This window comes from Triplophysa dalaica, chromosome 25 (genome assembly GCF_015846415.1).
Source record: "Triplophysa dalaica isolate WHDGS20190420 chromosome 25, ASM1584641v1, whole genome shotgun sequence".
Taxonomy (NCBI): Eukaryota; Metazoa; Chordata; class Actinopteri; order Cypriniformes; family Nemacheilidae; genus Triplophysa; species Triplophysa dalaica.
Window position 1 is genome coordinate 6,189,011 of NC_079566.1, and position 26,965 is coordinate 6,215,975.

The 26,965-nt window shown below is 36.3% G+C and overlaps 4 protein-coding genes across 4 annotated transcripts in view; 1 reads left to right on the top strand and 3 right to left on the bottom strand.

The window, feature by feature from the left end:
* The window catches only part of calcr (calcitonin receptor), a 38,956-nt gene extending 36,950 nt beyond the window's left edge, over window positions 1–2,006 (bottom strand). Inside the window, exon 1 of the mRNA XM_056741298.1 lies at window positions 1,782–2,006. The gene's annotated coding sequence lies outside the window, so the exon portion shown is untranslated. The remainder of the gene's footprint in view (window positions 1–1,781) is intronic.
* A 4,404-nt stretch (window positions 2,007–6,410) lies between these two features.
* tfpi2 (tissue factor pathway inhibitor 2) lies at window positions 6,411–8,599 on the bottom strand. The gene is made up of 5 exons (XM_056741131.1): window positions 8,403–8,599; window positions 8,025–8,195; window positions 7,508–7,687; window positions 6,945–7,112; window positions 6,411–6,832 (listed from the first exon to the last, which is right to left on the bottom strand). Exons 1-5 carry the CDS (start codon window positions 8,476–8,478, stop codon window positions 6,756–6,758), a joined length of 672 nt encoding a protein of 223 aa, XP_056597109.1. The 5' UTR covers window positions 8,479–8,599; the 3' UTR covers window positions 6,411–6,755.
* A 1,881-nt stretch (window positions 8,600–10,480) lies between these two features.
* Window positions 10,481–21,436, top strand: zgc:85777 (uncharacterized protein LOC405871 homolog). The gene is made up of 9 exons (XM_056741130.1): window positions 10,481–10,693; window positions 13,501–13,621; window positions 17,126–17,255; window positions 18,370–18,476; window positions 18,841–19,008; window positions 19,096–19,269; window positions 19,706–19,867; window positions 20,130–20,280; window positions 20,855–21,436. Exons 1-9 carry the CDS (start codon window positions 10,505–10,507, stop codon window positions 20,943–20,945), a joined length of 1,293 nt encoding a protein of 430 aa, XP_056597108.1. The 5' UTR covers window positions 10,481–10,504; the 3' UTR covers window positions 20,946–21,436.
* Window positions 21,437–23,160, bottom strand: bet1 (Bet1 golgi vesicular membrane trafficking protein). The gene is made up of 4 exons (XM_056741132.1): window positions 23,004–23,160; window positions 22,594–22,703; window positions 22,175–22,231; window positions 21,437–22,073 (listed from the first exon to the last, which is right to left on the bottom strand). Exons 1-4 carry the CDS (start codon window positions 23,020–23,022, stop codon window positions 21,918–21,920), a joined length of 342 nt encoding a protein of 113 aa, XP_056597110.1. The 5' UTR covers window positions 23,023–23,160; the 3' UTR covers window positions 21,437–21,917.
* Window positions 23,161–26,965: the final 3,805 nt, after the last annotated feature.

Genomic DNA, 26,965 nt, shown 5'->3' on the forward strand with positions numbered 1-26,965 from the left:
CACAGTTGCATTAAATATTTAAGAAATCTGGATTTTATAAGAAACTTATCTTGTTTATGCTGATTTAATGAACATCTGCAACGGAAATGTGAATCTGTCTGTGAAATTTAGGCTAAAGGTTTAAAACATAATTGTGAGATCAGGTGCTTCAAAGTGTGATTTTAATCATTAATTTCAATAGGATTTAAATTTCTCTCTACTATTTCACGTAGAAAAAATGACATGTCATGTGTAAAACCATTACGTGAGTTCAATATTCCTGTCTTCTACTAATGCCTATAAATAGTTAGTCCGCATAACAAATCACAGTATTTAAAACTGTATGCAAGATTTGTGTACACAGAAACTTAATTACCGTCGATTTGTAAGTTTAATGTTCAGCCATGTACTTACCAAGAGCTGATTTTATTACAAGAGGTGCTTCACTTTCAAAGGGAAGTAAACAATATTCAGTTACAGCTCTTGACTGTATTATACCGCTTCAAAGCATCCATAACCTTTCAAGCATTTAAGTCTAACAATGGTCAGTATCACCTGTAAAAAAGAGTCCCTGTTCAATTATACTACAGGGAATGCCCCAGTCACCTAGATTATTACTTCCATCTCCAAAAAAAGTAAATTATGCCTGGCTAAAGCATCGTTTTTCTAGTAAATGACCTCCACATAATATTTCAAGCATTGCGGACACACAAACATAGTCTAAGCACAGAGGAGGAGAGTCTGTAAAACACAAATGAATAAAACATGAACCAGTAACTATATTAGCACCAAGATCTGAGACTACTCCGGTCTGTGGTCATTTGTTTCAGTGTTTGTTTTTCTTAGTTTCATGTGAGATGGTTAATATGGTATGATCGGTTTGTGCTGGACAGGCTGACCAGCAAGAATGTGAAAGCATGCGTTCTACAGAGGCAGTATCTAAAATAATTATCGTCTCCATATTAATGCATGTCTTTGCGTTTTCTTCAGTTTAATATGGAAAAATCTATCTTGAGACTTGAAGCATTGCTTTATGAAACTTGTATGTTTTGTCATTTGTCACGTCAAGCATCGTCATGTATTTTAAAATGAACTCACATTGCTAGTTTTAAGAAACCATGCATCACAATACCCTCATTTAACAAATATAACCTTGTCTTTTAAACCACTATCTGAACAGATTTGATGTTCCACCTTTTCCAATCCAATCTTGTAGCTCTATCAGTGGAGAATTGAAAAGGTCTGCTGTTCGTAAAGGATTTTTATATCAGCCAATGTCAATACCATAATAAAAAGGTGTAAACTGTTAGAAGCTATGGTGGCATAACTAAAATTTGAAGGTGACAGGAATCAGCATCCTACTTGATGTCTCATCTGAAGTATATTCTGATCATGCCTGGCTGGGATATACACTGTTGTTATATAATTGCTAAAACAAAAAAAACTCTTGGTGATATCAAATGGATTTAAGCATTTATTCTAAGAATTGTGAATCTATTCTTTCTTAATAATTTGCATTGGTAACTGCAGTGCCTACAGCCCGACACTGGATATTTAAATTGCATAAATCTACAAGCCTATGACTTTATATAAGCCCTTTTATATTTACTATCTTACAGGAGTTTATTGATCAAGTTCAGCGTCATTCACATATTTAACAATGAGGCTGAAGAAAATCAAAAATAGCCAACAGAGAAGTCACAATCGCAGATTTCTAGTCAAATTTAGGTGAAAAATGAATGCAATAACAAAAAACAAGCGGATAATAAAATAGCAGCATATTTTAAACACATGCATCTTACCGTGTCTTGGTCGTGAATGTAGCCTAAATCCGCTTTGCGCTTCACTTTCTCCAACTGAAATCCATCGTCTGTGACTTTAATAAGTGGGATGATTTTGCTGCATGTCGCGTTTCATTTATTCTGATAAGAATATCCACTCGAAACACGTCACTGTTTTATGGCACCTAAGATTTTTTTCGTAGGCGCAGACGCTGTTTCACTTCAGCAGCTTGTAATCCAAGTGCATCTAACTGCCGCTCATCTCGCGCACGGAGCATGTGAGCTCCTCCTAGAATCACTAGCAGCGGCTCCATCACACTTAAGGACACACTTTAGGCTGTGGCTCTAAACCTAATGAGCTGCCTCCTCAAACAGCATTTTCTGGCATCGTTGCATTCTCTTAAATTCTTCGTTTTTTATTATTTAAATTTGATTTTAAGTTTATAATCTCCTTTGGCAGTTTTATTATATATGTGATTAATATTCTCTTTCTGTCAGCATGATTAGGTCATGGGACCTCACCCCTTAACGTTTTGTGGAAGCAGATGCATAACATGTATATAATAGCTTATAAGAGCACAGTTAAGGCTATTCAGTGGGCTAATTGCTCATTATTTAGATCCATATTGCATCTCACAATGTCTTAGCTGTTATAGGAGGTAGGTTATTCCTATCCGTACAATGTAGGCCTAAATACATATACAAAAAGGTCAAATTATTAGAAATATGTATACTGTAGCTCCTCCCCTTACACCACTCCTAAAGCAAATCGTATTGAAAAATGATAAATGAGATTCACTATTCTGTGTTGTCATCGAAACACAAACTCTTGACGCAATTTTGCTTTTCGTCTTTGGTTCCGACTCATGAGCGGGATATTTTATCACTGGGACTGCTCTTTTAGTTTCAAACGATCTACAAATCCACTCCATGGTTAAACTAGGCCTTAAAACAAAAGGACAAATCTTTCATGAGCAAGTCCTGTGCAGCGCTACCTCCGGGGTGGGAACGAAGCAAATTGATGGGCACTTCCGGGAAATGAGCCCTTTATGACATCATACAGGGCTAAACTCGAATAAACATCTAGGAATTTAAATGGATTCTCTCTGAATGTAAAGACACAATTGTTTGTGCTACAAAAAAGTTACATTTAATTGGAAAATAACTTAAACGATATGCGTACAATATGTCTTTGAAAGATTATCATTAGAGCCTAGATTGTATTTCACAGTATTTTTGTACATTTCATTTAGATGTAATGTGCAATGTAATCCTGAGTTTTCAAAAACTATTATGAACACTGAAGGAGTTTGTTTGTTATACAGTAGACATATGCTGTTTTGGATTTCCTGTGAGGCACAACTACATACACATACATACATAATAGATGGTACAGGAACGATCGAGTGAAAAATTGCCACTGAACAAAGTGAAGGTGAACGTGTTACTGTAACACTGGTGCTTGGTTATGTTTTGGGGGGGTTATTTGATTTACACGTCACAAAAGCCTGACTTTGCAGAAAGGACTAAATCCTTTAGGGGTTACTGTCATCAAAAGTTTATTCTCATTTTCTCTCCAGCTCATGTTGCTCTTGAGATTTGATATTATCTCTCACAGCCTGTGAACTGAAGAACGTTGAAAGGTTTTGCTCTAGTTCAAGGAACTGGAAAATTGATGTTAAAGTTTGAATGTGCAGTGACAAAGATTATCCCGAATGATGATATGTGAAGATCAGCGGCAAATTTAAGGGAAAAAAAACGTGTCAGTGCGTCTGTGATGTCCATAAAAGAAGAATCAGGACCTTTTAACGAACGATTAACCTTAGCTTATGATTTTATACTGTATGTGATGAATTGTCAAAATACAAATTTTTATCTATTATTCTGGGGCCTGAAATTCAGATATCAATATTTTGAAATATAATATGAGAAATATTCTAAAGAAGCATGAGGACTCTGAATTTTATTTTGTGGTTTGGTTTATGGACAATGTGATTTGCTTTTATAATCGTCTCCAAAACAATGTGATTTGGATGCACCAGGACATGAAACAAACCTCCTGGCCATCTGTGCATGCGTGTGTCATATCACACATACGTACACATACACTCTCAGACAAGAAGATGTTATGAGCATGAAGCTGCATATTTATGACATATTAAAACTTTCTTTGAAAGATGTTCTTTTCATCTCTCTGCATGGCTCAGAAGGATTTATAGGTGCGCGGGTCCGTCTCCGGAATTATCTCCGTTTTGTACAGAGATCAAAATTTGAAAAGCCTTTTACCTTTGATATGAAATCCCTATTCAGCAAACATTATGTATTTTTTGTTTATTTAAGACCAAGACCTAATGGACAGTTGTTTTAACATGAACATTATCCTGTCATTTTCCATCCCATATGCAGAAGAAATGCTTTTTTAAGTGCAGGTCAGATCAACAGAAAGGTTAAACACAGCAGGAAAAGCAAGGGCAAGTACTTCCATACTTTCTCTCACAGCACCTATCAGAGATCAAAACCAACCTGCTCATGCCCAAATATAAAAACCATACATTGCTTGAAGAAAGCAGATCAGCATCCTTTGTGTCATTTAGGGCGGAATGTAGAAAAGGTCACAGTATGCCTGTTTCATAACTGATCTCTATTAAACAATATTAGTTCCATTAGGAGTGAGCCAAACATATGTTGAACCAATGAGACCTGTCTCAGAGGTGGCAGAATATTATAAAACATTGTGTCACAGACCCCTTAGAGGCAGATACTGTGATGTGGAAATTGTTGTTTCTATTATTACATCTAATCCTAATCTATTTCATACTTTTCCCTCGATCATATTATTTCTTCTTGGAACATTAAAAAGAAGAAATCCGAGCAGTCTCCATAATAAACCATTTGTGCTCGTCATCAGGTCTAATGTATGCTCAGACAAACTTGGCATGTATTGTGCTTTTTGTCACAATGCCACATTCAATCCCTGAGCCAATGAGAAAATTACGGACTGGCCATGTTACGTTCCAAGAATCCCAAAAACCTTACAGCCTTTCCACTTCCTTCCAAAAACTGGTCATCTCACAGTGGACAATGTATTATCTATTCAATGTTATTGTTAGTGGTGTGAAATAATAATATAATCAAATTGTAGTTTATCTAAAAGCTCAGTGAGATGTGTTCAGTGTTTACACACAACAATGTCTTCACTACTGTAAATGATATAGTAAAAGTATTGGGCTAGTTGTCACAAGTTGGCAATTTTCAATTATTGATTTGTAGGATTATTTTAGACACGATCTTAACATAACCAAAATATTGTTGAACAACAAAAAAAGCTTCCTTTAGGGGTCACATTTTAGGTCAAGTTTAAAGAATTTGCTATTTTATATACATATATGTGAGAAACTGTCACTTTTTATTTTAAATGTGTCATTTCAGAGAGACGGTAGTTCTAGACTTCTGATTTACATAAGGCATTCTTCGGTAATTGACTGATTTATGCATTTATTTCATGGAGGTATCCTGCCATCTCTCAGCAGTCCAACATAAAATAACATTTTATTACGCTTGCAAATTCAGTTTTGCCGGCATGTAACTTGCCAAACCTGCTGAGAGCCAACACATTTCTTTTTAGTATAAAACTATTAACCTTTGCAGACTTTAGCACAGTGGATGCAGTCTCTGCCAATGACTTTAGATTGTAATCTAACTCTCTACACGAGAGTCAGTGTTGTTATTAAAGAACAAGCTGCAAGCTTGTCAGAAGTCATTTGTAATGTAAAGTCCAATTACAACAAATGGTCTCTTCTTAAAGAGAGGTCTTGAAACTTATTGGATGATGTTGCCTACGGAATCAGGAATATATTCAGATTTTTTCCTGTTTCACATGTGTTTTTAAATGTGTGCAACCCTGTCTAAAATGCAAATAGGGGGAAAAGACCATCAAAAATGTTGCTGCATATATTTGTGTTTGACAAAACAGCAAAGAACAGGAATGTAGCTTTATATATTTTCTCTGTTAGGTTTACAATTATGGTTTATAATGAAGTCAGTCATTCATAAGACTTACTGGAGTTACTGTGGCACATTGGCCTATGAATATAACTCCACCTTGTGGTTGTATTAATCAAACAAAATCTAGGATCATGAAGTGGACTGACAGTTGTTGTAGAATATTATTCTGCCATGTAAAATCATAACAATTTCCTTTTCATTTGATTGATTTTGACATCAAAAAAGTTGTCTCTAAGATAGGCCTATATGCCTCTGGGCACCTTATGTCTATAGATTACAGATAATCATTTGTCTGACCAAACTAATTGTCTTCTGTTCTTGGTGTATAATTACACCAGGGGGAGCTACAGTATAGACCCACAAGGTCCAGAAAATAATACTAAAGGCTCAAACACAAAATAAGACATTTTAACATATCTTTCACGATAGAAAAAATCTCAGTTGAACAAAGTGAACAAGCTTATTTGTATGCATTTATGATTTATCTTGTGATGGTGTTTATGCATTATGGCAAAAGTTATTTTTAATAGTAATGAATATTATCATTATTAATTCATCAAAGACAAATTATTAATACAGATGAAATATTACATAATTGAATTTGGGATTTGACCTATGGTATATTTTAAAGGCATTAGACGCAAATTATATAAATGATTTATTCTCAGTATTGTTTTGTTTTAAAAATGACATTGAAGTAGATCAAATTCAGTTTATCATTACAAATAAAACACAATTCTATGGCAGCTTTCATTGAAATACAAAATAGAATAAAACAGAATAAAAAGTACATAAAAAAATGTACTGTATATAAAAATATCCCCTCTGGTCAATGAGTTGCATGATAAACCAATGTTTTTCAAACGACAGTGAAAAAAACAAGCTGCCATTTCTGACCGGACAGAGAGTGTCAAAAGCACAGTCATTTTAAAATCAGTGCAAATATCTTTGTCTTTGTGGTGTGGATGACTTCACGAATGATGATTTGGTCTATTGCATCCTCTTTGGTTGTGCCATTATCCGTTTTTGTTTAAGAAATTCGACTCCTTTCTTTTTCCCACGTGATCCTGATAAACAAAGCAGGTTATTAGACATTCAAACACAACCCTGTTTTATTGTCTTTGTGATAATCATTTGAATTTCAATAAATCTTAACAGAACCAAATAAATGTATCTTACTGCACACGTCCATGCAGCTTTTCTTGGAGATAAAGTTATTGTTGCTTCCTCCACACCCTGAGTATATAAACTCCTGACATGTCTTTGTACCAGAGTTGTAGTAATATCTTGGTATTGAAGCCGAGCACGGACCTTTGTCCAAAACATCTTGGCAAATCACAGGGGTTGCTTAAAAACAAAACCACAATTTTTTACTTTTGTTTTAGAAGAGAATTAGAGATCCTAAAAAGGTTATTTTAGATAAAGTAAGGGGCCATATAGACAGGCAAAATACTATATGGTGAAGATGGCCATGAGTGACGTTTGTCATTTAGTTGTAAATTGTCAATAAGCGTGTCATCAAGTCTGAAGTTCTGTGTTCTACATCCTTTTTAATGATGCCGTAGAAATGTTTTCAACCAATCATTGTCAGGGTTTAAATCCTTTTTCGCCTGGAATTTTTTCAGTGGCTTTTTATGTATGTAATTTTTTAGATTTCATGTGGATTTTATCATATGTGATCTCAGGCCTAGATGCAATTTCTTCAATAAAATAATTTTAGAAATGTGTCTCTGTGTACTTACTTTTTGAAGGCCTGCAGTATTCCATACATGACTGAAGATTTTCAAAGTTGTTTTCATTGCCTTGGCAACCGCCATAGAAGAAAGCTTCACACTGCATGGAGGTCATATTGAAGAAGTAGCGCTCAAAGAGGGCACGGCAGGGCCCCTCTTGCTTTTCAAAACGACAGAGCCGGGGAATTTCTGTAGGAAGCAAAACCAAACTCTTTAAACTGAGCTTCTTTCACATTCATCACACACTGGAGTAACAGTAAATTGCTCTGAATATTGAAGCTTTCAGAGCTTCAGCGTAAAGTAACACTGTACACGGACATCATAAAGGGAGCATTTCACTGGTTAAAAGAAATTATACAAATTCTAGTGGTTTTCATTACAAATAGCATTAAAACCATAACAAAATTAATGTGTTTTGTTTTAGGCCATGTTCCATGATGTTCTGTTCCCATTTCGACCCACCAAGAGTACTTTAACACTACAGACCCACAGACCAGAGTTGATGGTACACTTCAAATGAACCTACTTGGGATCTTGAAACATGTTTTCTGACATTCCAAAAAGCTTCTGAAATTGTTTAAGTTTCCTCCACAGCCGCTGTAACTGAATTCTTCACACTTTTGAGTAATTGTATTGTAGTAATAGCGACTTATGTCGTCATTGCATTGTCCTTCCTCAACTTGAAACAAGCAGACCTCTGTGAAGAAGAAATTACGCATTAAATATAATGAGAAATCTGAAGCCATGGTTGTTGAAAAGAAGTCACATATAGGCATAATTTCATGTCCAACGGTTAAGTATCTTCCGTCGACAATTTCAACAATAGAAACCCTCACTAATACAGCTATTACACATGTTTACGCGTTGGAGGGTTCTGTTAAAAAGAGCACAATGTTATCTTTACCTTTGGGGCGAAACCCGACGGCGCTGTGCAATACAGCAATAGCAAGCAAAAGACCTCCGAGTAAAGCGCACACCATTGTGTTAGACGTCTGAATCCAAGCTGACAAAGCGAGTAGTCTGTTTAACTTGATTTCTCACAATCGTTGCCTTTATAAACGGAGAAGTTTTCAGGGGAGGAATTGGGAGGGCGGGCAGTTTGGAGTCATTTCCATGTGCATTCCACGCACTACAATTGCGTCTATTCCCAACGTTGAAAATTAATAGAATTCATTTCGAATGACCTCATCGTTAAATCTAAAAGCTTTCATCGATTAATCAAGCCATGACTTGTTTGGGGTTCTTCAGAAATATTTGTTCCTGTTTTATGACGAAAGTTCAGTTTGTTCACCAGCACCCAATAATAAGGTATGATTTTTTATAACTATATCACAAAGATGTTGTGTCTTAATTTTGTTTGTCAACATATTTCCTCCTCATTATTCATTATGGGGGTTGACATTTTTCATTTTTCCATTATGTAGCAAAAAACTTTTTTGATGAAAACTGTCATACCTTCAGTGATAATAATGAATGATGTGATGTGACAGATTATGGGAAAAAACATGGATTAGCATACTTGTCATCGTACCCTGTAATACTTCTGTGTCCTCTTGACCTACATACAGATCCAGTCTTAATAAGGGAAGCACTTCCCATTATGTATTTTATCCGTAAATTAATTATAGATTTGATACCAATTCACATTTATTCTGAATATGGTAATGTCTAAAGAATGTGATCAATTAAGATTGCTTGTTTAAATGAGATTAAGAGATTAGGGTGTTTATACAGATTACTTTATAAACCGGATTGAGGGAGAAGTGCAGAATCTCTGTCCTTTTTCAGGGTTGGAGGAGACCTCCTCGTAAGTGGCAGTAAGTCTGGTTGTCAGTTTTATACTGTAAAATTGAAGATATAGTTTAACATGCATGATTTTGTTTGATTGTTAAATTTCTCACAGACAATGCCGGTCATAAATATCGATGATCTGACAGATCTGGACAAGGCAAAAATGGAAGTAACCCAGCTCAAACTTGAGGTGCAGCTTGATAGGGCAAAGGTAAGATTGGGAATGTTCAACTCTACAAATTACACAGAACTGACCATATCATAGTTGTCATTGACTCTGTATTTTACTGTACACTATGTAAAGCCTATACAGGAACTGTTGTTGTAGTATCAATAGTAGTATTTATTCATTTCTTTACAAAACAACATCAGGTCTCCAAAGGATGTGAAGAGATCACAGAATACATTCAGGGTGGAGCAGATGAGGATCCTTTGGTCAAAGGCATTCCGGAGGAGAAGAACCCTTTCAAGGAGAAAGGTGGATGTGTCATTTGCTGATGTGGACAGAGGAACTCACAGTTTTTGAAGTTTAGTGTTCTTTGCTGCCCATGGACACCTGCTAAAATGTTACATAGCTGGAATCATATCTGTTGCATGGACAAGTGGGAAAATCACAAATATGGATAGATGTTCAGAAAACTCTAATGGCATCCTTGTAAATGAGACACTATAGGATATGGATACATTCCTTGAAGAGTAATAAATCAGAATACCTTACTGTGTACTGATCATCCATACTTGATGGACTAACACGTGTATCTTTTTGTTGTGATGCCAGCCGTGTAACATCTATGTGACAATTAGTGAAAGGTCAATGTGAATTTGTACCATAATAAATCAATGCTTGTAAAATTGTAATAAAAGCCATTTAACAAAATCACAGATACGTGGTAAAAGGCCACTTTTATAGTATATAAATAGTATCTGAACTGTCAACTTACTTTATTAAAACTTTAAAAGATTGTTGAGTGTTCAGTAAAAACATGTTTTTTTGTTTTGTCAGACAGGTCACATACAAACACAAACACAAACACAAGTGACAACAGTTATTGCAACATCAGGTTAATAAATCAACATGAATGATATTAAAATACGTTTCTGATATTCAGTTTTTACTATCTTATTTTACAATGTAATAATAACTGTGAACACGCAGTAACCATGCAGTTTATTCGCGCATGCGCATTTTGACACGTCTGCTTACACTCTTTAGGCATGGCACTGCGAGTCCTGCGATTCAGTTTGGCTGTAGACAGTAATTTACTAAAGAAAACCATAGTCAGCAATACACGGCACTTGTCGGAAAAGGTGTCTTGCAGTCGGAAAGAAAGCGTCTCTAACGAAACAATCGATCATGTTATCTACACAGAAGAACATTATGCATTAAAGGCATCTTTGAGGAAGGTAACGTTAGATCGATATCTAGCCGAGTAGTTCTGTACCTTTGCTAACTTATATTTCGTAAATCCCGTGTCGAGGTTGGTGTAAAAAGTTAGTCTATAAGTTTATATCTCTGTGAATACTCAACTGAATGCGCAGTTGGGATCTATTTAGACAATGTAGGTAAGAGGTCACGCATAGTTTATACTCGATGGGTGAGTGTACGACTTGTTTGTATTTTTCGAGATGTGGCCGTAAGAATGAGAAATAATGCAAAATTGGGATATAGCGTTATGCGTGATATATTATCATGTCGTTTATATTAACCGCAATGTTTTGAAGCGTCCAGGAAGCTCACACGCGGTCACGTGACTCACACGTCATGACGTAAGGATTTATGTAATTGAGAAATATGTTATCAATAATATCAGATGTTATCCAATCGAACACCCAATAAATAATACTTATTCTACTTATAATACGCATTTGGTTTAAAATAATTTGTTGAGTGGCATTGCCAAACAGGTTAATATTAAGCACTTTTAATTATCTTTTATCTTTTAAATTGGATGTGTCTTTATTTGTCACCCTTGTATGCAAATTGTATCAACTAGGAAGGGTTACATATGTAGTCTCAGCCTCAGACGTCACGCCATTGGCTGAACGTCTCTGGAAACACTTCAGCATGTTCGAATTCGTCATCTGATTGGTTGGATTTCATAGGATTTCCGGGAGAATAGACGTAAACCAGATGGTAAACCATGCTATCTGGGATGGCTCTTGGGCGGGCCTTTCCATAGAATGCAGCGATCTTGGCGAGACTACATAATATGGGAAAGGAAGTCGCTTTCTCCAATTCCCAGTTACTTCAAGTGTATGGGAATAGGTTGGTATGAGAGAGGAAAAATTAAAAAAGGAACGGACAATAAGAACAATGTACAGGTTTGGAGCTCAGGGAAAGAGTTTTATTAAAAGAACTCGCTGGAGAGTGTGAGACATTAAAAACTAATGAGTAACATCCTTGACTCTTATGGGTAGGAAGATGTAATCTTAATACACATTTACATTCTGAATGATCGCAACTTCCTCAGAATCATATGGTCACAGGTTAATAGGCTTAATCGATATGACTGTTTCTCATGCTAAAATTATTTTAAAATGAAAACAAGTTATTTTAAACATTATTTCCGAATGATTTTGTGCGTAACACTTTATCCTGTCATTTATGTTTCATTCACCAATTTGGGTTACCGCTTCCAGGAATCGTCTTGTGCTGTGCTATTCTGTTAAGCTCAATGGTGAGGTCTCCCATGGGCATAACGTGTTGACAAATCATAAGTATGAGTTTTGGACCCCACCAAACAATTCTCAGCTTTGCACGGCAAGAGTATTCTGGAATGTTTCACTGACCTTTATTAAGATTTGGGAACCTTACAATGCGGACCAGCCTTTCTTTCACACGATATGATTCACAGTTACCGTCTTTTGGGTTTTGAGTAAATCCAGTGCAAGTGTGAAGTTGCCGTTCAATGTGTCCTGCCAGATTATGAAATATGGTTAACTGGAGCCTCAAACTTGTTTTTTCTTTGTAATTTTTATTGTTACTCTTTGTTCTAATCCACCATGGTTTAAGTCAATTTGTATTTGTTGGCTAGTGGACGGGTTTGAAGTGTCACATTTAAAAAAAGTTTTTGAAGTACACATTAAACCTAGTTAGCGTGGCATTTTATGATGATGGGTCATTTTCACAAGTTAATTGCCTGTAGCCTTAATTGAATTATTAGAGAATTAAAAATATTTCCTATCACGCTTGAACAAATATTTGTTTTATTGTTCTTGGAATGTGTTACTGAGAAAAGAATTGGCCATTCTTCTCTAGTTAATTTGTGCAAGTACAATTTAATGAGTAGTCTCACTCGGCTGTAATTACGACATATCTTCTTTCTGATTAAAAACCAATGCAGTACAGACAGTGGGCTTTACTTGGTCTGTTAACTTTTAATTACAGTTATTTGAAAGACATTTCTCACATCTTATGCAGATAAACCTAAAGAAACCTATCATTATGCTGCCCGTAACCTTTATGGAATTTATTTCTCGATCGCAAAAAATATTTCCAATATTGTCTTGACACAGGTCGTACTTGTAAATGATGTTTGTTGTGCTTGTATACGAAAATAAATTGAACAAAGATGGCTAATAATACTACATTGCACCACGCTTATCTGATTACTACCCCAAAGTGACTCAGAAGGAAACACAGTGTGTCTGGACTCGAGGAAGTAACCTGTTGTAGGTCTATTATACTCTATATAGCTTAAAGGATTTAAAGTACTTTATTTTTGGTTACTTTAAAAATAGGAGAGTGAAGGACAAGATGGGAAGAAGGGTGGGAAATGATGTGAGACAGTCTCAAACTGACGTTGCCCACATGAGCACCAGTGTGGTAGACACTAAGCCATGGCTCCAACTGTTAAAGTGTTACCGCGTTTTATTATTTGGTCAATGCAAATAGGTTTTGCATGTATGAGTATGATTTATGATTCATTGCCGGATAACTGAAATGTTTGACTCTTTTCTATTCATCTCTTCCAATCATCTAGTTCCCCAGTTTGTTTAGTTTGGATAGAAAGTGAAGGCATAAACCTTAAGACTGCATCAAAGTTTATTTTTATTGTTTTTAAAACACCACTTCTTGTATGTGTTTGTATAGTTTGATCCATTTACGACTGTAATCCAATATTTCCTGCTTAACTGGAAATGTTTGTAGCTGCAAGCAAAATGTTTTTGCTGTACAAATAAGCCTGTGACTAAAGTTTAGTTTGTTACAGATAATCGATCAAGAGATAAACCCTTATGTAGACAAATGGGAAGAAGAGGGACAGTTTCCGACTCATAAGATCTTCAAGATCCTAGGCAGTGCAGGATTTCTTGGAGTCAACAAGCCTGTGGGTAAGAAGACATCTGCTATGTAAAGTTTACTTTAATCAAATACACAAATTAAAGATCCAGTGTATGGTATTTAGCAGAATCTAGTGGTGGAATTGCAAAATGCAACCACCATTCGACTACTCACCCCCCCCCCCCCCTCGAAGCACTATGGTAGCTGACACGGGACTAAAATGTCGTCACGTTTTTGCTTCTTTGCCGGAAATAAGGTATTTACAATAGCTCATTCTATGCTAATAAAAACATAACACGTTATTATGTAAGGTCTTTATACACCTCTGAAGACGTGGTTATATTATATTTCTTTCAATAAGATCCTCCAAAAATGACACACTGGATCTTTAAGTCATTTTATACATGTTTGCATTACACTATAATTGTTAAAATTCATTTGTTCATTTTGACTCTTAGAATCTTTGACTCGTTAGATTGAAGAAGTTTAAATGTATATGGGATGCGGCTAGTGCCACACACAAGCTGTAGTGAAAATCATTTATCACTTTCACATTGTTCCAAATAATATGTATGACAAGCATGTACTTTTTGGTTGTGTTGAATGGTTACTTTGTAAAAAAAATCCCTACCATAAAAGAAAATACGGGTCTTGTATTTAAATCCACTACATATTTCTGGAATATTTGAACTTTGACACTTTAATCCAAAATGACTAAACAGTGCATTCACGTTTCTTTAGTATGTGTGTTGCCTGGGAACAGGGTCTGTGGGGTCTAAAAAAGTCTTAAAAGTTGTAAAATTTAGAGAAAATGATGGCCCTTAAAAAGTATTAAAAAGACTTTAATGCCATGTTCCATGGTATCAAATTCTGTATCATCTTTTCAAGCTTGTCCTAAGAGATCATATGCTAAAATTCGCCTGAATTGAATTCTTGAGTAGGCGAATAGTGGGAGGTCCATTAAAACCCGATTGTTAAACAACATCTTTGACTAATGGGGAAATGCAAGTTTTCGTCCAAATAGTTGGAGGATAAATAGTTGGAACCATGGCTGAGAACCAGGAGGCGTTCGGCTCTGTGTATCTGAAGACGATTAGTGTAGCCTCGATGGGGAAGAACACTGTCCGATCCAACATGGTAAATGCTAGCCACAAAGCTGGTTTCTCTTTCTAATAAACCTTGCATTGGGTGCAACTCAATTAATTCTCTCGTGGTTCGTTCCCACCCTTCTGAATTATGTTGCATTAATAAGGATTTATCACAAACAAATAAAATACTGTTTATATTTGCTATCTTACAATCAGTATATAGTAAATGTAAGTTAACGTGTCGCCACTGTAACCGGATAAAATTTGAAGTGGCTTAAAAAGTATTAAATGTAGCTCAATGATTCCTGTTTATACCCTGGGGAAATAAACCCACAACCTTTACACTGGAACACTTTGTGATTAATTCAGCTGAAGGAACGTTTTTAATATTTTAACCCTGTTGGGTATTATGCATATGTATGCATTATTTTATTCACATAGCTAATAATAATTTTTACATTTTGTAGTTTTCATTCTCTGTTTAAATTAAAAAAGAACTCTCATGCACTTTATTGATGTCCTAGAGATTTTCCTGGTATGTTTCTCACCAGTCTCCAATTCAAATTTAAGATTCAGTTTTATTTTTGCAAACAGAGATCGTTCAGCCTCCGTCCTTAAACAATCGTTGTTTACGCAGCTTTAGGTATACAATGCAGAGAACATTGCCATGCGAGAGGAGCAACTGAGGAAAATTGCTTCATAAATCTGTAGGTCAGAGGAGAGAAACCTTGCATTAAAGAATGCTGACGCTGTGACACTTCTGCATTAGCAGGCTGGATTTACAGGATCTTCTTAGTCAGAAGATTAGTACTCGGGGCATTGCCTCACCTCACGTAATATATGCTACGCTTGATAGGCCTTAAGTCTCTAAACAACAATGTCAGATTTATTCAAGTAAGCTCTAGATTTTCCTATGTTTCATTTCTTTTCCAAGCACACGTTATATCAAGATAATGTAGTCACAACATATTTTGCACGTAGTTCTGCAAAAGTATTGTGAAATGCTACTAGGTTTGCATTTGATTGTTTGCATGATGGAAGAAACCTTCAAATCCCCCGTTCCCATAACAACCTCTCCCTCTTGCTTTTACAATTTAGCTAAAACGAATCCATGTTAACACTGGCGTTAATCCAGATCGCCTGTTTTCACAACCCTGGAAACATCAGTCCCTCAGATAAGACACGAGCACTCCATTCCTAACCAAACCAACCCATCCAGTTTGCTGATTTAAGTCCCAAAATATGTGGGGGCTCGTGGCCTCTTCTGTCTCCTAAAATACCTCTCATTTCACATCTTTGAAGTGATTAAATGTTCTATGCATAAACATACAAGTATGAGATTACGCCACTATGCAGAAGCTCCCGCTGAAAACAAACTCTTTACAAAGTACACGACAAAGGGAAATGTTCTAATGGTTGACCTCTCCTCCCTAATGCTCAGACGTGCATCCTTTTTCCATGTTTTTCGTCCAGTTTTATAGCCTAGTTTTCAATGCTTTTCTTTTGAAACCCATGTTGAAATTTATAACTGTGATTGAATTTAGAGGTCAGAGTGAATTATTTGATGAAGCGAGGGCATTTCAAATGTCAGTCTGGATTGGCTCAAAAATTCTTCTTCGTGGACAATAAGACATTTTCTGCATTGCATATGAATAGAATACAGACGCTAACCGATTGTATGGCTCTGTTGGAATGCTGTACATAAAAATGCCCTAAAGACTGATTTGACATTTAATGTGTATCATTATGTTTTACTCCATCTCTCAATCTTCTCAGTATATGAGATTCGACTCTAAAGCTATTCCTGTGCAGCTGGGTCTGTTTCCTCTGTTTTCTGGCTCTTCCTTTCCTTATTTTGCTATTCCAAATCTTGTCTAACTCCATCCCAGGACCTGATGACAGATCATAGCGACCTGTAGAACTAGTGGAAATAATTGTTGTTTTGTCCTCATTGTCTCTATGGAATACAATGCTGATTTTGTTTCAGATGATACCCCTGAAAACGTTCCATATTATGGTATAAATGCATGATTAGAAGAGGATCATGGGAAATATTAATGTTTTATATATATAGGATGTTATATATTGGCTGCAGGTAGTAATGTATTGCAGTATTCCACAGTTGTGAGTGTGATATACAACAGATTTACATTTAGGCATTTGGCAGACGAATTGTATCTAAAGAGACTTACATTGCATTACACTATACTTTTGTTTCTAAGTATGTGCAATCCCCTGGGATCAAACCCATGACCTTGGCGTTTCTAGCGCCATGCTCTAACCTCTGAGCCACAGGAAAGCTTAGAACAACAGATAATAGGGAGTTTTAAAATAACCACGGAAAAACAAAAACCCTTGTGTTTGACACTATTTTAAGACACAGGATCTGCAGTTGGGTCTCTAATTCTCTCTAATAATTAAATGTGTCTTTATCACAATATCAAAATATATTTTTATTGTTTGCAGAGTATGGAGGTTTGGGACTGGACTTTAGCTACAGTGTGGCTGTTGCTGAAGAACTGGGGAACATTAACTGTGGAGGAATTCCCATGGCCATCGGGGTTCAGAGTGACATGGCCACACCTGCACTGGCACGGTAATTTTCTTGTTTTAGTTTAAAGGCCTTGCCAGTTTTCTCGTCCACTGTATGAAATTTAGCGGCATCTAGTGGTGCAGTTGTGAATTGCAACCAACGGCTCACTCCACCGCTTGCCCCTCCCTTTCAAAGCACTACAGAGGCTGGCAAAGGATTAAGATATCGTAATGTGTTCACTTCTTTCCCAAAGATAATGTATTTAGGAAACGCACTCTGTAGAGCAGGTTATCTGTTTAGGGCTACTGTAGAAACAACATGGTGAATTACATGTAAGGGGACCCGCAGTGTATGTAGATAGAAAAAGCTCATTCTAAGATAATAAAAAGATAAAGCTTCATTACATAAGGGTTAATACACCTCTGAAGACATAGTTTTGTTTATTATATTGCATTTCTGTCAATAGATGCTCCACAAAAATTACACATTGGACCTTTAAAGGTATAGTTCAACCAAAAATCCAACATTTACTCATCCTCGTGTCTTTCCAAATTTGTATTATTTTCTTACCCAAAAAAATAAGATATTTCGTAGAACATTGGTAACCAAACTACACTGACCCCCGTTGACTTCCATTGTGTGGAAACAAAACCATAAACACTTCTTAAAATATCATATTTTGTGTTTCACAGAGAAAAGAGTCATATACTGGTTTCAAATGACATAGGGCTAAATAAATGTTATTTTTGGGTGAACTATCACTTTAAGAAGATTTTGAAGTCCCTTTCTTTCCATAAAATTGGACAGAAAAGAAACATGAACGCTCACATGCAAAAAAAGAAAAGTCTTTAGGATGTGGTATAGCTTTGCCTTTTGTTTACCATGATAGCATTGTTTTTACTTTGTAGCATTAAACCTTATTTAAAAGTAACACTGTGTTTGTCATTGCATTCGTTTAAGCTTTTATATTCATAAATAAGGGATTATGATTCGTATTTTTGTGTTTTACAGAACAGTTCGTCTGAAATTGCTTTTAGCCGGTATTAAAATGTAGATCTCTTCTATAACCCATGGTGTCTCATGAGCTTTCGGCTGATTCAATTACAGTTTCCATGACACCCACAAAATGACTGCTAAAAAACTGCAAGGATGTGACTGTGACCTTTGCGCTATTCAGGTTTGGATCGCCAGAACTCAAGAGAGAGTTTCTCCTGCCATCCATAATGGGAGACAAAGTGGCCTGTCTCGGTGTGAGCGAGGCGGGGGCAGGCTCTGATGTTGCAAGTAAGTCTTTTTGCTGGAGGGGAAGATACTGAGCTGTAATGTTCTTTAATTTGCCATGGGTGTGTTTTTAAACATGACGTCAACACATCCAAGCGAAGTAAACTTTAGAAAGTAAATCAAAGTCTCAAGTATTGACTTCAAAACATTTTCATGACTGCATAGAGAGGGGCTTACAAAAACAGTTTTCAATAATGCGTTACATTTTTCTATCTAAAGATAGAATTAGCCACTCTACTGAACTTAAAATCTTATTAAAAAGTTCCTTAGGAGATTGAAAGCTGCTTTGGGGTAAAACAAGAATGTAGCATTTTTAGGTATAAAGTAAGAACGTAAAAAATCCCTCTCCAAAATCCCTCTCCTCCAGGCATAAATACTAAAGCTGTTCGTAAAGAAGATGAATTCATAATTAATGGAGGAAAGATGTGGACCACTAATGGCACTCAGGCAGACTGGATGTGCCTCTTGGCCAACACCAGTAATGATCCACCACACAAGAACAAATCCCTGATCTGCTTACCTATGAATCTCCCTGGTAGGACTTCATTCAAAGCCGAAAACCTTTATAACTTTGGAAACATTGCGCTAGTTGTACATTCTAACATTCACCATACTTTTTCAGGAGTTCACATCGCACGGAAGATTGATAAAATGGGCATGCGGTCCTCAGACACAGCGGAGGTGTTTTTCGATGACGTCCGAGTGCCCTGTAAAAATGTCATAGGGCAGGTGGGAATGGGCTTCACGTACCAGATGCTGCAGTTCCAAGAGGAGCGACTTTGGGGAGTGGCCAATAGTAAGTTATCCTTTTTACCTCCCACACATCCAATCCCACGTCAGACGTTTCTCTTGAAGCAAGGGATTGGCGAGGGCATGACGTCTGTGTGTTTAGGATACCGATGACTGTCTGTGTACTTGTATTAAAACCAAATCACCCTCAAGTCAGGCCAAAGTATGTTTCCCTCGGAGTCAAGCTCTTTGGGCTGAGTTTGTGCTTTGGAAAAACGTCAAAATATTTGCCTTGATTTTTTTGTGTCTTCTGTGGACATCTTTTGACATCATTGGCAAACATTTCTGCCCACTTCCTGTCTAGATGCAGTCAGGACCGAACTCCTAAAACAATTTCCTCTATCATATAATTTGTTGAAAAACACTTTGGAATGTTTTTCCTTGATATAATATGCTGGAAGCATGCCTTGATGTTTCCGTACTTTGGCTCTTGTTTTTCCAAGTCCTAACGATGATGGAGAAAGTTGTCCAGGAGACCATTAATTATACCAGACAGAGAAAGATTTTCAATCAGGCGGTTCTATACCACCAGGCGGTTCACTTTAGACTAGCTGAACTGCAGACAGAGATTGAGCTACTGCGTTCCCTATTGCATCGCGCCACAGGTGAGTCCAACCGTCTCCTAAATTATTTCAGTATGATTTGAAATGCCAGTTATGCGTGATGAGGAGCTATGCAATTTCATGGCTTTGGATTTGGTAACCCAAAATCTCATAGCAGCTGACAATTGTCAAATCAATAATGGAATGAAATAGTGTGAACACTGGCTTGCAATAACTCTTTTTTGCCATTTAAGTTTCTTCGTCTAGATTTTAATACGGATAACCACAGCACACATCACAGATTAACATGATTTTTTGTTATTAGCTCTATACATTAAGGGGAATGATGTCACAAAGTTGGCATCGATGGCCAAGCTGAAGGCAGGACGACTGGCCCGAGAGCTCGGCGACAGCTGCCTCCAGTACTGGGGTGGAATGGGCTTTACAAATGACGTCCTAGTCAGCAGGTTCTACAGGTCAGTGCGTCTCTTGTAGTCTTAATCTGAACTGAGAGAGCCTCCATCCAGTTCCTTCAGAGTTGAATACAGACTCTAAGATCTGCAGTGACATCTAGTGACATGACAGTAAACAAAACAGGTTCGATGCTTGAGTGATAGTTCACCCAAAAATGAAAATTCTGGCATTATTCACTGCCAAAACATTTAAAAACTCTATGACTTTCTTTCACAGAACACAAAAGAAGATATTTTGAAGAATGTTGGTAACCGAACAATGACGGCACACATTGACTTGCACGGGTTTTGTGTCTATACAATAGAAGCGGAGAGGTACCGCCATTGTTCAGTTACCTTCTTAAAAATATCTTTCTTTGTGTTCTGCGGAAGAAAAGAAGATATACAGGTTTGAAATGACAAGAGGGTGAGTAAATGATGAAAGAATTATCACTTTAAGCCCACTTTTTTGGCCAAGGGCATGAATATAAGAACTTTTTTTATTTGATGGATATAAATATTTTAAGATTAAAATAGTAGTAAGCGTAGCGCTCATATGTCAGCAAATTAATAAAATGCATTGTTTTTGTCATTACAGGGATTCCAGGTTAATGTCCATTGGCGCTGGAGCTGATGAGGTTATGCTCTCGATCATATGCAAGTACATGGATACTCTACCCAGGAAATAAACTAGACACTAATTATTGTTGGCATTTCTGAAAAACAAAGTGCACTTAAAATTAAATGTATCAAGTCCGATCAGTTTGTAGATACTGATTTAAATCTACAATATACAATTGCTTTAATGAATAGTTGTATTGTCTTTAATTTGTCTTTGTTTAAAGTTGGTTGAGTTGTATTTAAATTGTAAAGTAGATGTAAATTATGGTAATAGTTGTGCATGGCTAATTTTGTTAATATGCATGAGAAACATTAAGCAGTTTGCATCCATCTGCACAACCACTGGTTATTTATGAAAATCATTAATTGTCCTTTAATGAAAACAGGACTTAAGCTTTTGCCAATTTAAGTAGATTTTATGTAAATGTTCTCCCAAAAATGAACATGTGTATACAAATTAGTTTCTAAAAATAATTGAAAATTGATTACCACAGAACAGTTTGAACAAGAACTTAAAGATGTACTGTGTGTAAGACCTTAAAAGTATGAAGAATTCTGAGGTGATTTCTGGTGTTTTTATTACACACAAGACATTGCACATAACCTCTCATACATGGGTTTTACAGTCCCACCATATGCCCTCAGCACTGTTATAAACATTACAATATCGTAGATGCTTATGTGTGTTAGTTTGTGTTGTTGGTACCTACATTTCCACTCAACTGTCTTGTTCATCACTGACAAATACTGGATGTATGATGAAACTACTCAAACAACTATAAAAGAGTAGCCGTTACAGCTAAATACATAATTATGCATGTTTTTATTAACCAAAAGGTTTTCTTGTCCTGTATTAGTTTAAGTGGTCTATGATAGACCTAAACTGCTTTCCTTGCACACTGTGACTCAATGGTCCTTTTTCTTGTCCACTGGAAATCATTCTGGCTCTCCTCAGATATCTCAGTCTGCATCTGAAAGTTCACATCCTCATGGCACGTAAGAAAGATCCATATAAGTCCAGGATCTCACCAGTCTCGCCATCATCTCAGTTTAATCACCCAGTACAGGACAATGAAAACAAACAGGGCAAAGAGCAGCATGTAGCAGTACACCTTGGTTTGGCTTCCCCGGGCAAGGTGCTTTAATCTACCCATGGTGGACCCCAAAATACCTCCAGTTGAATCAAAGTCTGAGTCCTTGAGGGGACACAAACAAAATGTTAAAATCGAATCAGCCAGAGTTTAGAGAAAGTATAGAAAAATACATATTTTTCCTTCCATCAACTCAAATCACTCACCATATCTCCCAGCATCTTATTCTGGTTCTTGACTTCATTTCCAATGTCAATTGAAAGCTGAAACATCAACATAAAAAGTACTGATTGGAGGTTCATCACTTAATTGACAATTGTACTTATGTGTTCAAGTTAAAAGCTATTTTTAAATAAGTGTGAGAACTAGTTTCCAATGACTTTATTAATTTGACATTTCTGAGTGAGCCAGAATGATAGTGGATAGATGGGGCGTGGCTTATTTTCGGTGTTTCGTTAGTAAATGGAGCTTGCAGCTGATTGACAGTTGAATGAGTGAAACTGAGGCCATCGGGAAAGAATCGCCACTTCATTTAGATTTTGATTCAAGATTACGAGGAGAAAAAATACTTATTGTCTTTCACAGATCAATTGTCTACCACAAAAACGTTATCTGCGTAACTCACGTGTTTGAGTGCGTGTACTTTATCTCTCAGCCCCTCCTGTAGACGTTCATTCTCCTCCTCGTACACGCTGTATCCGCTTGCAACGTAATTTCCCTGAGGGACCCCTTCACCTAAAAACCACAATAAACACCAAATACATGATGTATATTATATATTCCGTTCAAACACATCAGTATGTTAACCTGTTCTATATGCTTAACACAATCTGTTAAGACGTCTCAAATCAAACAGTCACCGTTTTGAAACATAAAATATGTAAGAAACCTAATGTGTTGGTTACAACTGGGCACTTATCGCTATCACTTAATGTAAAGTTTAACATAACACTAAATATGACGTTTATCTAAGTGGTTTATGTAAGAACTTAGCTTAGCATGAGCTTTTTCGTAGAATTACAGAGATGTGCTTACCCAAACCTGCACGCCTCATTATAAACCCAAAATTCTTCAAGCTTTACGGTTTTAATACAAATTGAACGCAGTTGAGTCTCGATCTCAGAAGAATTTGCTTATCTTTCTGTTTGGAGTCACTGTACTTTCGCCTATGCACTCCACCAGCGCCACGACATCCTACGGAAGCCGCAGAGGAACAAAAACCAAAAGCGAAGTTAAAATTATTGCCTGGGAAGTTTTTTGCAGTGTATTTTATTTACCATCAAATGATATTTAAATAAACTTTACATCTATGGATATTTTTATTGGATACTTCCACAAGGAAAAGGTAAATGACTTTTTTGTATAATTTGAGAAGTTGTGAAATTTTTGCAATTAGCCTATACCGGATACAATCACAATTTCGACAAAATATGTGTTTTCTGTAATTCCACAAATATTATTTCGTATTCATTTTAACCATTATTTGTATCTGTAGGAATCAGTGTTGGGTAAGTTACTCTGAAAAAGTAATCAATTACTAGTTACTGATTACAAATCCAATAGTTTAGTTCTAGTATACTAAAAAGTATCTAGTTACTTATTACTAATTACTTTCTATATCCTTAATCAACCTTTTTAGCCTGATTAGTTAAGTGATTCAAGGATGGACATGAAACGGCTTATTTAATTAATTCAAAATTGTATTATTATTAAACGGCATAAAGTAGTATTAAATGACTTAAGTATTACAAATGTGAGAATTATACATTAAAGCACTGATTTTAAAGTTAGACTTTTGATGTCAATTCCAACATTGCACACACGTTACACAATGTATTTAGTGTAATTACATCAAAAGTAACTGTAATTAAATTACAGTAACTAATTACTTGGTAACTAGTTACACACAACACTGGTAGGAATGAACCGTAATTTGAACTCAAGACCAAGACCTCTCCAGGGTTTACTATTGGAATTGAATTGCACTTGATAGCTTCGCAGCTGCGACATGCACAAAAGCATGTTGAGGACTAAAACCTGTTTCAACAACGTTTTTTATTGATCTTGAACCCACAGCACATTGGTCTATTACTTTTTTCACATGGAGACATCTGTATCATCATCCTGCAATTTTAACAAATGGGTTTCATACAGCTGTCACCTCTCAGAGCAAGTAATTACTGTGTGCCTGATTAACACCCAGTCTCAATGTGCGAAGCTTCACAGATTTCACGGTTAATATATTGCTGGGGTTGTAATCTGGTCTATTGTGTGAAAGTAATAAATGTAATGAGGTTTTTATTTCAACTTGTGCTTCCAATAATACCAAATTTTCCATGTTACAAAAAGTTTTCCAGGAGACACTAGACGACAATATAATGTGATGTCAGACAAACTTTCCACAGTGTCTTTTTATGCTTTAAATATAAACCTATTCATATAGAGATACATTCAAAAATATGTGAAAAGCACATAATGGTTATGTCATTCTTGTTGTGGAATGTGTGACAGACAGCTTCAGAAGCTGAGAGCATGCACCGAGTCATGTCCTGACAATCACTGTGACATTTCCATATGAACATCTCCGCTCTGCGTCACTTACTTTCTTTTTAGCATTCACCATCACGCCTCTAAATCCGTCCTCTCGCTGAAGTTGGGTATGCATACGCAATGTGCATCTCTTCTTTGTGAATTCAGATCACCCAGCTAACTCAAACACTATTATATGAGGATTATCTTCTTATTCAGGGAACATATTGCTTGTCTTACAAAAGATTAAGTGACGGTTGTGAAATTGTAAAAGGTTTTGTGTTGCACACATTTTTGGTATGACCAAATAAGTACTTCTGATATGTAAAATGTTCTCCATGAGAGAATATATACTAAGGTATATGTTTTACTCAATAGATTGTTTAGGCTACACTTATAGGCCACATTGGATCAGTTTGTGCGTTTCTCGGTATTTAAGCCCATGACCTTGGCATTGTCAGTACAAGATGAGCTGCAGCAACACTCTTGAGATGAGCTTCTGCACTCATTCTGCTATCAGTAGATGAAACGCCTAACATGCATACTGGATGCTGAAGGGACCACATCAAAAACACATTATCTCTTTAAATGAAGGATGGTTTGTCGATGTTTATAAACATCAGGATGCCAGGAGCAAATTTATAAGGGTTTAATTAAAGACATAATGGTTGATGCTGACGGTAGCAGTTTTGCAAATAGGTTTATTTTCTTTCATCTTTCTTTTTTGGATCTTATGTGGCATATTGAATAGACCAGGTGTTCTTAAATTTTTGGGGGGCCAGGGGCAAGTTACCAAAAAATTGTCCCCATTGACTTTGCATAGTAGGTTTAAAAATTACTATGGTTACTTTAAAGTAAGGCATACTTATAGCAGTTATTAACCATAGGCCTATCTTTACCACAATTTGCAATTAAAAACTTCTTACGTATTTGATAAATAAAGGCCTGGTTTAAAGAGCACGTTCCCCCGCGATCCCATTTTTCAACCTGTAGTTAGTGTGTAATGTTGCTTTAAGAGCTTAAATAATACCTGCAAAATGATAAAGCTCAAAGTTCATTGTCAAGCGAGATATTGTCTTTAACAGAATTTGGTTTTCAAGGACTACAGAGAATGGCTGAATCGGACTACAGACCTCTACTTCCCAGGTACATGATGTCACCATAACCTCTGTCCACAGGAATACGCCAGAAAAGAGTCATTGGGGTAGTGTTTGGTTATCAGAGATTGTAAACATTTGACTGAGCTACGAGCTACCACTTTCATCACAGTCCTACAGGTGGTAATAATAATTCTGCTACACTAATTCTAAGATAACCAACAGTCAAATAACAGCTTCCATGACTTTAACATCGGCTGCGAAAGCTATTCTGTGTAATACACTTAAATTGTGTGTGTGTGCGCTTACATCTTAAACACTTCCATGAAACATACATTGAAGTCCTGGCTGCAAATGTCTCCTGGTCAATCTGCTTGCTTTATTATCCAACTTGGGTCCAATATATAAAGCAGAACTAACACTTCTGTTATTAGTGTCATTTAATATAACCGGTCTGACGCCATTCGGCCTGATGTGATTCCCCTCGCCATAGTAGAAAAATAAAAAATTGTGATCTCTAACATAGATTGACGTTTGCTCATACACTAGCAGACCTCCATTACACTTTGATCAATCCGCATGTTTTTAACTGATAAAGTGAAGTTGAAGTCATTATTACTGTTTATTGCTGAAAGCCAAAGTTTATGAATACAGGTGAGAGGGGCACCGACAAATCAGAACAGCCTGAGAGGCAGAAGCCAAACACGAAAGACCTTGTCCTAGTAAAACGCCATAACTTTATAAGACCCCACTTTAAGAACCTATTTATGTCTATATAGAGCATCTACCTTAAGTATGTATTTGTATCATTTTATTTTAAAATGTCTATATTCTGACCTAATGTCCCATGAAATGAGCAAATATCCTGTCATGAGAAAAATTGTCAAGAACATCACCCAAAACATGCATGTTTAACAATTTGGTGCAGTAACACTCATGAACGCATTTGGTCCTTTTTGAGCTTGATTTACTGATTTAGATGCATCACAGAAAGATGCATTCATTTAGCTTTGTGTGCTATTAACCTGCTTCTACTGATATGCACAGAGGAACTAGTTCGGATATGAGCTATAAAGGCCCTTTTAACCACAGAGCGTCTGAAATGGTCATTTAAGTGCACAATATTAATCGAATGTATTAACGCTAATGGCTGAATGGATGGTCACAGTAACACTCAAATGGGTTGATGCGGCTGTTCTGGTTTGTGCAAGAGACAACAGAGATTAATTATTTGGAATTAAATGTTTCTCTGCTAACTTAAGTATTCCCAATTAAGACAGAATTAAATATAAATGTACATATACATGTTAAAAAAAGTATAAAAATCAGTTCCTTTACAGGTTTGTCTTCAATGTTAATAGCTTCTAGTTA